The sequence below is a fragment of the Felis catus genome, chromosome C1 (genome assembly GCF_018350175.1).
Source record: "Felis catus isolate Fca126 chromosome C1, F.catus_Fca126_mat1.0, whole genome shotgun sequence".
Lineage (NCBI taxonomy): Eukaryota > Metazoa > Chordata > Mammalia > Carnivora > Felidae > Felis > Felis catus.
Window position 1 is genome coordinate 170586314 of NC_058375.1, and position 12579 is coordinate 170598892.

Genomic DNA, 12579 nt, shown 5'->3' on the forward strand with positions numbered 1-12579 from the left:
GTGTGTCTCTCTCTCTGCCCCTCCCCTGCTTGTCCGTGCTCTCTCTCCCTCTCAAAAACAAACATTTTTAAAAAATTTAAAAAGTAAATAAAATTATCAAAGGAGAAGTATTATGTAAAATACATGCATGGCTTTAATTTTCCTCAGGACGATTTTTTATTTGGGAGAATAAACTCTGGTTTTCTCAAATACAAAGAATATTTTATTTGGTATTTGATTAATTTTCTACTGTTGGAATGGCCTTTGTTTTTTCAAGCTTATTTATTTATTTTGAGAGAAAGCGAGCAAGCAGGGAGGGGCAGAGAGAGAAGGAGGGAAAGACAGAGAATCCCAAGCAGGCTCTGCACTGTTAGCACAGAGCTGGATACAGGGTTCAAAGTCACAAACCATGAGATTATGACCTGAGCTGAGAACAAGAGTTGAACATTTAATTGACAGAGCCAACCCAGGCACCCCAGAAAGGCTTTTAAATGAATCATAAAGTATGACTTTAGAATAATTTTTAATTATAAGTTCAAGTACAAAGCAAATGAAAATAAATTCAAGTGGATCTAAAAGTTACCTGTCTAAATATACTTTAATATATATTTAAGATTCACTGTTGTTTCACAACATACATCCCACAAAAAATCAATGTCAAGAAGACATTAAAAACAAATTTTTTTTCAGTTGTAGGGCTCAGGTTTTCATGCAATGAATACTAGTTAGCAATAAAAAGAAACAGATTACTGATTCACTTAACATAGCTGGGTAAATCTCAAAAACATATTGAATGAAAAAAGGCAGACACAACAGTATATGCAGTGTGATTCCATTTATATGGAGTTCTAGAACAGGCAAATTTAATCTATAGTGATAGAAATCAGATTAGTTTTTGTCTGGGTTTGGGGATGGTGAGAAACTGACTACAAAGGGAGAGGGAACTTTCTGAGGTGATGGAAGTGCTCTGTGTCTTGACTGTGGTAAAGGTTACTTGGATGTATACATTTGTCAAAATCCATCAAACTGCTCATTTATATGCACAGATTTCATTGTATGTAAACTACACCACAATAAAGTTGATTTTTAGAAAGTTAACTCAAAAGTTAATTCTCCTTTAGTCTAAATTAACATAGACTTACTTTGTATTAAATGAGTTTATAACTAATCGATAATATTCGCTAAATATTTGATCATGGGACTAAGAGTATGGTAAAAAAAAAAACCCAAAAAACCAACTGTGACATACATAAGTCATGTACTTAAAATATCCTCTGACTGCAAGAATTTTCTGGTTCTCTTCATAAGCTAAGGAGTGCTTATATTTATGTTTGAATAAAGGCTTAATTCAAGGTCTTAATACTTACAGAAAGTATCATGAGGTACTCACATGATAATCTTTTAAAGAGTGCAGCCATCTGATCTGGTTTGTCAAAGCTGGTCCTCATTTGTGTTAGCACATCAACATTCTCTACCACAAGTTTCTAAAACAACAAAAAAAAAAAGTAAGAAAGATTCTAGCTTAGGCATAGAACTCCTTGCATTAATGAGACAAGAGCATGTTTGAAATCACAATCCAGCAAGTAGGAAATACAATTCATGAAATCCAGATGCTCTATGCTATATACTTTTGTTGTTGGTTTAAAAAAAGAATCTTAAAATTATTTATATAGGATTAATGTTTTTATTCCGTTTGAAATTCAAGAAGGGAGGATGGTTCAAGAAAAAGCAATAAAGATAAACAGGAGGATAAAGGATTATCTAATGCCTAGGCACAGAACAGCATCAATAATAAAAAACAGACACTGAAGTGGATATAGAGAGCAATAAATTCCAACTAAAAAAAAAAAACCCAAAAAACAAAAAACAAAAAACTTGCTAAAGTTAAAGGCAGCCAAGGACAGCCTACAGTTCACCACTAGATGTATACAATCAGAGGGAGAGTAATTTCTGGGGTATGTACCACTTCATGGGGATTATTAATAGACCAAGGTTTCCCACACAAATTATAAAATGGAAGTGTTAAAACTCTCTACCTCCTTTCAGAGACCACTGAGAAAAAGGAAGAGAAGAGAATGGAGGGATAAAAATAAGGGAAGGGAGTACAGACAGCTATTAAAGAAAGCATAACTCTTTAAAGAAGGTTTGTCTTAAAAGGTGTTTTGGAAAAGTAATTTAGTTTAGAAATTATAATTAAATATAGTCAATTGGATTCTGTAAGAGATAATGGCTTTATGTATGTGGAAAGTCTGGATGTAATATTTAAATATCCAGGGATGAAGCCTGCGCATATTTCAAAGTACATACAAATCCAAGCTTCATCCTTGGATATTTCAATTCAGCAGGCCTGGCTGCAAAGATTTAACAGCAAGCGTACTGTTAAAGTGCCATGAGGGTTTGTCAAAGGCTGATGATAACTGATTCAAGGGGAATATGAAAACCTATACAGAATGTTTATAAAAATCATTTTTCCTATACTAGTATGAATTTTGTTTACGTTACTTGATATCACAGGCATACCTAGGAGATATTGCAGATTTGGTTCCGGACCACTATAATTAAGCAAATACCACAATGAAGCAAGTCAAATAACTTTTTGGCGTCCCAGTGGATACAAAAAGTTATGTTGACACTACACTGTAGTCTATAAAGTGTGCAACAGCATTATATCTAAAACAACAATGTCCATACTTTAATTAAAAAATACTTTATTGTTAGGATGGCTCAGTTGGTTGAGCATCGAACTTCGGCTCAGGTCATGATCTCACGGTTTGTGGGTTTAAGCCCTATGTCAGGCTCTGGCTGACAGCTCAGAGCCTGGAGACTGCTTCAGATTCTGTGTCTCCCTCTCTCTCTTCCCCTCCCCCACTCACACACTGTCTCTTAAAAATAAACATTAAAAAATATTTTATTACTAAAAGTGCTAACCATCATCTGAGCCTTCAGTGAGTTGTAATCACAAATCATTTTAACAAATATAGTAATAATGAAAAAGCTTGAAATATTGGGAGAATTACCAAAATGTGATACAAACATGAGCAAATGGTGTTGGAAAAATGATGCCAATATATTTGACACAAGGTTGGCCACAAACCTACAACTTGTAAAACTGCAGTATCTGCAAAGTGCAATAAAACGAGGTATTCCTGTACTTGAGATTATTTCTCTTTATGTTCCCACCTGTAGTCATATTTGTTTGGTAAACTCAACTTCTACAATCTCTGATGAAAATGCCTACTCTTTCTGGAGCTAATCCAATACCTGTTCCATGCTGAAATTTGGTTCAATCAATACACACTCAAAGTATATGCTCAACCCTGAAAGTCTTCCTGCACTCTGAACATAATACCACATATCACTGAATCATACACCACTGAATTTTAAGTCCACCATTATCTTATGGGCCATTAAGGAAAAAAAAAAAAAAAACCCAAACAACCTTCACTAATTAAATTGACACAGTGTTTCTAATATACAACTTTAAGACATCTATAATTTCAGAAATACTAATATGGAATAACTGTGTTTTAGAATCAATAAATTACGGTATATGGTTTTTTAAGTTTATTTAGAGAGAAAGAGTGCAAGCGCATGGGGGAGCGGGGGAGAAGGGCAGAAAGAGGAGAGACAGTAGTATATGTTTAATAGTAAAGACACTGTAATCACTTTTAAGCTCCTGTACCCGGCAATTTACAAATAACCCCATGAGAGGTGACATTCTAATTTCAACTGAAGAAACTAAGGCTTGGAGAAATTAAATAATCTGTCCAAAGTTAGAGAGATACTAAACAGTGGATTATGCAATCTAAATTCAGGTATGTCTGATTTAAAAATCCATGATCTCAATCCCTAAAGAAACGGTTCCCAATTTTTTGTATGTATCAGAACAATCTAGAGGACTTATTAATTAAAATATACATTGCTGGGTCTTAGTCCCACAACAGATTTTGACTGGCTCAGTTGGAGGAGAGTGCGACTCTTGATCTTAGGGTTGAGGTTCAAGCCCCATGTTGGGTATGGAGCTTACATAAATAAAACTTAAAAAAAAAAAAAAACAAAACAACTGTGCATTGTTAACAAGTTCCAAGGTAATGCTGCTGCTGCTACAAGGACCATACTTTAAGAACCATTACCCCAAAGTGGTTTGCACATTATTCCCCCCCCCCCAAAAAAAAATTAATGATGTCTCTACTTAAAAAGTTTATACATTTTTAAATGTTTTTCTTTTCTCCCTCAATCGCATCCTGAAAGAGAGCCCTCTACACACTTAAAGCCATTGATTAATATCATTGGCAAATGGGCTGCAAGCTGGAAGTAACATCAGTGAATACAAATCAAATGAAACATATCAAGAGTACTAAAAATAAACTCGGTTTTCAGTTAATAAGAAAGTGTTAAATTCTTGGCACAATACATATTTAAATTTCCTACTTCACTTGAAAAAAAAAAAAAGTCTTCCATGAAGAACTGGAGGAACTGATCTATAAAATGCCAAAAACGATTCTTTTGGCAGGATTAGAAGGAGATATTGACTCAATGGGCACACCACCAAATGAAACACTCCAAGAATTTTAATAGGAAAGAAGACTGGCTGTTTTCTTCTTCAGAGAGCAATGAACATATTTTACCATGAATATGCATGCACAGTGCTGACTATGTCTGACACACAATTTATTCACGACCATTAAATATAAAGCAGCTCTCCTTTTTTTCACTGACAAATTTATTCTTTGAAATAAAAGGGTCCTCAAGACATAGTATAGAAGGCAAGTTGATGCATGCTTTTTAGGACCCAAGCAGGGCTCAGAAGTTGTAGGCAGTGACATAGAAAGACTTAAACCTAAACAAGAGGGTTATTACATGTCTGTATAGGGGACTGTTGCACATCCAACCTCTCACCATCTTAAGAAGTGATGCCAACAAGGACAACTCTAAATTCAGTAGCAAAAGTTGGTGGTGGGGGTGGAGGGTGTAGCAGGAGAGAAAATGACCTGAGACAGCCAACTAGAGTACTGAATCTCCTATTCCACACTCCAATGATCTCCAACAGACTTCCACTCTCCAGCTAGAGGTTACAGTTTTTGAAAAACAGTTTGTAAGAATCACTTGAAACTTTTCTCCAAAGAATATTTGTTATCTTCTGCCAAGTACTTTGGGGCACAACTCATCCAGGACCATCTTAATCCATATTTAAGACTATATATTGCTTGAACAAAGAGAGTAACACCAAAAGGGCTGGAGAACCTGGGAGGGGCAGATCATATCCAGTTCACAACTGCCCTTGGTAGGCTAATTTAGACATCTTTTCTCCAAAAGACAACTCAAAAAGTTGGAGAGCTATATAAAGAAAGAGTCTTCTTTCAAAGAAGCTAAAAAGATAAGTAAGCTACAATCAAGGAGAAAGTGGGAACTCAGAGACATAAGCCTAGCACTGGAAGGCTTATATAATAACCCTTTGAGGTATCTGTATAAAGAGAGTGGAGGGGAATTTAAGCAGATTTCCCACTCTCCATTGCAGGTAGGCTTTGGGTTTTATTACAGACCCCCTTGCTCCACAAGACCACAAAAACTGTGTCTTAATCTTACAAATGTTGCTTCTTGATTAGCAAATGTCTTCAGGTCAAAAGTGGCTTCCAGTGCTAGGCTTGTCTCTGACTTCCCACTTTCTCCTCGATTTTAACCTACCTACCTTTTTTTTTTTAGCTTCTTTGAAAGAAGAATCTTTCTTTATATAGCTCTCTAACTTTTTAAGTTGTCTTTTTGAGGAAAAAAAATGGTCTAAATAACCTAGCCTACCAATACTTGAAGCGAAACACTAAATGTTATTTCTTCTTGTAATTTCATAAATTAGGTCATTCTAAGGGCAGTAACTTTATAGGACACTAAAAAATGCAAAACAATTATAATCACCACTGGCACACTGACTACTTTTGGAGATTGATCTCAATGTGAGAGAATAATATACAACACACTGAACTTGTCTATATGAAACATCATTATATTATGATCATAAGATTTCTTATGTAATAAAATACAATACACATGGAAGTATGCCTCAGTACACAGAGGCCAGAAATAAAAAGTCATAAATAACACCTTCTCTAGTTCTTAATAATACACAAGTAGCTGAAATCCGATAAATTTGGACTATGTATGTATCTTTGTTAAAGGGATCTCTTAGAAAATCATTGTAAAGTACTGTGCAATTCCAGAAAACTGAATCATTAGGACTAGCTTTGTTGTTGTTGTTGTTTTTATTATTTTATTTTTTTTTTTTTGAGAGACAGAGACAGAGCACAAGTGGGGTAGGGGCAGAGAGAGAATTGAGACACGGAATCCAAAGCAGGCTCCAGGCTCTGAGCTGTCAGCACAGAGGCTGATGCAGGGCTCAAACTCACAAACTGTGAGATCATGACCTGAACTGAAGTCGGACGCTTAACCGACTGAGCCACCCAGGTGCCCCAGAACTAGCTTTGTTTTGAAGAAATTTCAATGGTAAAGGCACAATGCTAGAAATGTAAACACCTTTCATATTTATGGTTGACCATCTGAAGGAGTCTTTTGAAAAATAGTTAATCAAATCAGGATTTAAACTTGAGAAGTAAAAAGGTAAAAATAGGAAGTCCCTAAATACCAAAACATAATCATGTGATTGTTAAAAAGTCTTCCTACAAATACAACCTCCTATCAATAATAAAATATACAAGTTTTTATGAAGATAAATAAAAAGTCAGGCCAAGTAAGAGAACTCACATAGAAGATTTCTAAAATGCTAAAATCAAGGAAAGACTATATGCCTACAAATTGGACAACCTGGAAGAAATGGATAAATGCCTAAAAACATATAAACTACCAAAACTGAAACAGAAAAAAAATAGAAAACCTGAAAAGAAACTGCACCACCAAAAAAAAAAAAAAAAAAAAAACCTCCCACAAAATAAAGTCCAGGGACAGATGGCTTCACAGGAAAATTCTACCAAACATTTAAGGAAGAGTTAATACCTATTCTTCTCAAACTATTCCAAAAAACAGACAAGGAAGGAAAACTTCCAAATGCATCCTGTAAGGCCAGCACTCTGATACCAAAACCAGATAAAGATTCCACTAAAAAAGAAAACTACGGGCTAACATCCCTAATGAAAATGGACATAAAAATTCTCAATAAAATACTAGCAAACCGAATCCAACAATACATTAAAAGAATCATTCGGGGCGCCTGGGTGGCGCAGTCGGTTAAGCGTCCGACTTCAGCCAGGTCACGATCTCACGGTCCGGGAGTTCGAGCCCCGCGTCAGGCTCTGGGCTGATGGCTCAGAGCCTGGAGCCTGTTTCCGATTCTGTGTCTCCCTCTCTCTCTGCCCCTCCCCCGTTCATGCTCTGTCTCTCTCTGTCCCCAAAATAAAATAAACGTTGAAAAAAAAAAAAAAAGAATCATTCACCATGATCACGTGGGATTTACTCCTAGGTTACAAGGGTGGTTCAATATTCATAAATGAATGTGATACACCACATTAATAAAAGAAAGGATAAGAACTATATGATCCTTTCAATAGATGCAGAAAAAGCATTTGACAAAGTACCACATCCACCACTCATAACAAAAACCCTCAGTAAAGTAGGGATAGAGGGAATATACTTCAACACAATAAAGACCATATACCAAAACCCCACAGCTAATGTCATCCTCAATGGGGAAAAACTGAGAGCTTTTCCTCTGCGGTCAGGTGCAAGATAAGAATGTCTACTCCCACCACTGTTAATTAACATAGTACTGTAGGTCTGAGCCATAACAATCAGACAACAAAAAGGAATAAAAGGCATCCAAATGAGCAAGGAAGAAGTAACACCTTCACTATTTGCAGACAATATGATACTCTATACAGAAAACCCAAAAGACTGCACAGAAAAAGTGCTAGAACCGATACACAAATTCAGTAAACTGACAGGATACAAAATCAAAGTACAGAAATCTGTTGCATTTCTATACACCAATAATGAAGCAACAGAAAGAGGAATTAATGAATCAATGGCATTTACAATTGCACCAAAAACAGTAAGATACCTAGGAATAAACCTAACCAAAGAGGTGAAAGAGCTGTACTCTGAAAACTATAAAACACTGATGAAAGAAACTGAAGACACAAACAAACAGAAAGACATTCCATGCTCATGAACAAATAGTTAAAATGTCTATACTACCCAAAGCAATCTACACATTTAACACAATCCCTATCAAAATATACCAGCATTTCAGAGCTAGAACAAACAATCCTAACATTTGTATGGAACCACAAAAGACCCCGAATAGCCAAAGCAACCTTGAAAAAGAAAAGCAAAGCTAAGGCATCACAATTCCAGACTTCAAGTTATATCATAGAGCTGTGGCCAAAACAGTATGGTATTGGCACAAAAATAGACACAAAGATCAAAGAAAAAGAATAGAAAACCCAGAAATGAACCCACAACTATATGGTCGATTAATCTTAAAAAAGTAGGAAAGAATATCCAATGGGAAAAAAGACAGTCTCTTCAACAAATGGTGTTGGGAAAATTGGATAGCAACACACAAAAGAAACTGGACTAATTTCTTACACCATACCCTAAACTAAATTCAAAATAGATTACAGGGGCGCCTGGGTGACTCAGTTGGTTGAGCGTCCGACTTCGGCCCAGGTCACGATCTCACAGTTTGTGGGTTCAAGCCCCACATCAGGCTCTGTGCTGATGGCTCAGAGCCTGGAGCCCAGAGCCTGCTTCGGATTCTGTGTCTCCCTCACTCTCTGCCCCTCCCCCACTCACGCTCGCGCGCTCTCTCTCTCTCTCTCTCTCTCTCTCCTTCAAAAATAAACGTTAAAAAAAAATGCATTAGAGACATAAATATTAGACATGAAACCATTAAAATCCTACAGAAGAACACAGACAATAACCTTTTTGTCATCGGCTGTAGCAATTGTTTTCTAGATATGCCTCCTGAGGCAAGGGAAACAAAAGCAAACATAAATTACTGGGACTACATCAAAAGAAAAAGCTTCCGCACCACAAAAGAAACAATCAACAAAATTAAACGGCAACCTACTGAATGAGAGAAGATATCTGCAAATGACACATCCTATAAAGAGTTAGTACCTAAAATATATAGAACTTACAAAACTCAACACCCAAAAAACAAATAATCCAATTAAAAATGTGAAGAACAGACATTTTTCCAAAGAACACATACAGATGGGCAACAGACACATGAAAAGATGCTCATCATCACTTATCATCAGGGAAATGCAAACCAAAACTACAATCAGATATCACTGTATACCTGTCCGAATGGCTAAAATCGAAAACACAAGAAACAACAGGTGTTGGTGAGGATGTGAAGAAAAAGGAACCCTCTTGCACTGTTTGTGGGAAGGTAAACTAGTGCAGCCACTGTGTAAAACACTATGGAGGTTCCTCAAAAATAGAAGCTACCTAGGGGCGCCTCGGTGGCGCAGTCGGTTAAGCGTCCGACTTCAGCTAGGTCACGATCTCGCGGTCCGGGAGTTCGAGCCCCGCGTCGGGCTCTGTGCTGATGATGGCTCAGAGCCTGGAGCCTGTTTCCGATTCTGTGTCTCCCTCTCTCTCTGCCCCTCCCCCGTTCATGCTCTGTCTCTGTCCCAAAAATAAATAAACGTTGAAAAAAAAATTAAAAAAAAAAAAAATAGAAGCTACCTAAAAATAGAAATACCTACAATCCAGCAATCACACTACTAAGCATTTACCCAAAGAATACAAAAATACTAATTTAAAGGGATACATGCACCCCAAAGCTTACAGCAGCATTTTCTACAATAGTCAAATTATGGAAACAGCCCAAATATCCATCGAATGATGAATGGATACACACACACACACACACGGAATATTAGTCAACCATAAAAAAGAATGAAATCTTGCCATATGCAACAATATGGATGGAACTAGAGAGTATTATGTTAAGTGAAATATGTCAGTGAGAGAAAGACAAATACCATATGATTTCACTTATACGTAGAATTTAAGACACAAAACAAATGGGGATGGGGAAAAAAACAGAGAGACAAAGAAAGAAACAGACTCTTAACTATAGAGAACAAACTGATGGTTATCAGAGGGGAGGTGGGTGGGAGGATAGGGTTAAATGGGTAATGGGCATTAATGAGTGCACTTGTGATGAGCACAGGGTGTTGTATGTTAAGTGTTGAATCACTAAATTGTATACCTGAACTAGTATTACACTGTATGTTAACTGGAATTTAAATAAAAACTTAAAATCACAAAAATAAAATGTTAAAATCAAAAGTTTTAGAAATACAATGGTTAGTATCCTAAACCATCTTTGTTTTGGAGCGTATAGTATTTAATGAGAAACCCAAGCTAATTCACACTCATGCTTCTCAATTATTATCAACCTTAGTTCTTACACAAAAAGTTTCTTTTGTCTAGGTTTGTGACTTAAGCTGAATATTGTCAAATATTTAAATGAGAAGTCAGCCAAGAAACAACACTCTTGAGTCAGAAAATTCAACAGCATTAAAAAAAAATCAACACTATTTACACTCTCATCAAAACTTTAAATTTTAATAATATTCAAGAAAAGAAATAGTCACCCAGAATACAACAGAAATGTTAAAACATAAGCTCCTCTCATTTCTTTTTTAAGAATACAGGATGTACTTGACAATATTAATACCTAAGGACAGAGCTAAGAGAGTTATGCTCATAAATAAAGTATTAGTAAGAGATTATGACAAAATCTGCACTCAAAAAAGATCTGGGGGCACCTGGGTGGCTGAGTCGGATAAGCCTCTGACTCTTGGTCTTGGCTCAGGTCATGATATTATGGTTCGTGAGATCAATCCCCTCATAGGGGCTCTGTGCTGACAGTACACAGAGGCTCTCCCTCTATCTTTCTGCTCCTCCCCTGCTTGCACACATGTTCTCTCTCTCAAAATAAATAAACATTTTTAAAAAAGATATAGAAATAATAGTATCTAACAAGATAAATTTTTAAAAGGCAAACAATAAAGCAACACAAGTCTAAAGAAAAAAATACAAAATCAAGGATGTGGAGAGCCATGGTTCAAGGTCAACATGTGAAAAAAAGAAAATTTATGATTGTAAGTTAACATGAAAATATTATGTTATAGGTACCAAATGTGTCAAAGCAATCTTAAATTGTACTAGTAAGTGTAGTGTCCACAATGGATAAGTGTACCTTTACTAATCAGATCTCTAGCTGAAGTTTATTCTCAGTTCAAGGCACTATTTTTTAAGAATGACACAAACAATTAAGATAGAATTTGCATAAAAGACAGAGAGATTAAACATGAATATATTTCACATGGAGAAGAGAAAGGCAATACGCTACTAAAGTTTTTAAATATATGAAGGGTGATCTTGTTAAACACAATCTCTGCCTCTTGACATTAGAATGAAGACCAATCAGGGGTGCCTGAGTGGCTCAGTTGGTGGACTGTCCCACTCTTGATTTTGGCTCAGGTCATGGTCTCATGGTTCATGGGTTTGAGCCCCGTGTCAGGCTCTGTGCTGGCAGCATAGAACCTGCTTGGGATTCATATTCATTCTCTCTCTCTCTCTCTCTTTCCCTCCCTCCCTTCCTCTCTGCCCCTCCCCTGCTCTTTTCCTCTCTCAAAAATAAATAAGCATAAAAAAAAAAAAAAGAATGAAGACACATCAAAAAATCACTACTCAGATATTTACTCAACATAACTAGAGATACGCAGTAACTGAAGAGACTGCCTCATTTTCAAAAACACCAGATCATCCTCCTAGAGAAATGTAGCGTACTTCCTGCATTAGATAAGTGTGGGTTAGAGGACTGCTTAGATCTCTTTCATTTCTAAAAACAGCATAGCACAGGACTAGTATAAGGTCTAGGGCTAGACTGACTATGTAGGTTCAAAGTTCAAAGTTTAGTTTCACCATTTTCAAGCATGTGAGCCCAGAGAAGGTACTTAGTAGTTCTTGATCTTACTTTTTTAATTTGTAAAATAGGGGTAATACCACCAGTTTTATGTAAGGAGCTTAGAAAAGTCCTGGAACAAAGCAAAGGGTCAAAAAAGCTACCTATTTTTATTTTTGCATCCAGCAGATACTTAGCAAGTACCTTCTATGTGTGGACACTGATTTAGCAAAGTTTTAAGAGGGTTTATAACTAAGTTTTTATTCTTGCGACAGTGACATAAATACATGACATGAAAGGTCACAATAAGATACACAAAAAGGTGAATAAGAAGAATAAAAAGTGATGCTTGCTGTTTTTAAAAGTGTGGTCAAGAAAGGATATTCTGATAAGGCAACATTTGAAAATCACACAAATATTATGAGAAGACAATACTTCATTGAAAAGTATTTTGAGGTAACAACAAGCAGGCCAACCAGGCTGGAAGAGTTAAGGAGGTAAGAAAAGCAAAAGGCCAGATCCTATAGGGGCCTTCCAGTACTGTTAAGGACATCAAATCCCCTTGAACTCTCATAAATACAGATGCAGACACCTAAATAAGCCAATCTGTACCACTACAGGACAATATTCTATCCATCACATTAAATAGCAAAGAAGCACCCAAA

General features: G+C 36.3%; 1 protein-coding gene across 5 annotated transcripts in view; it reads right to left on the reverse strand.

Annotated features, from left to right (window-relative positions):
• The window catches only part of NCKAP1 (NCK associated protein 1), a 108923-nt gene that overhangs the window by 16684 nt on the left and 79660 nt on the right, over positions 1–12579 (reverse strand). For all 5 annotated transcript variants that reach the window (XM_023259532.2, XM_023259531.2, XM_023259530.2 and 2 more), the window contains one exon: positions 1370–1463. In XM_023259532.2, the coding sequence (XP_023115300.1) occupies positions 1370–1463 (94 nt within the window). The remainder of the gene's footprint in view (positions 1–1369; positions 1464–12579) is intronic.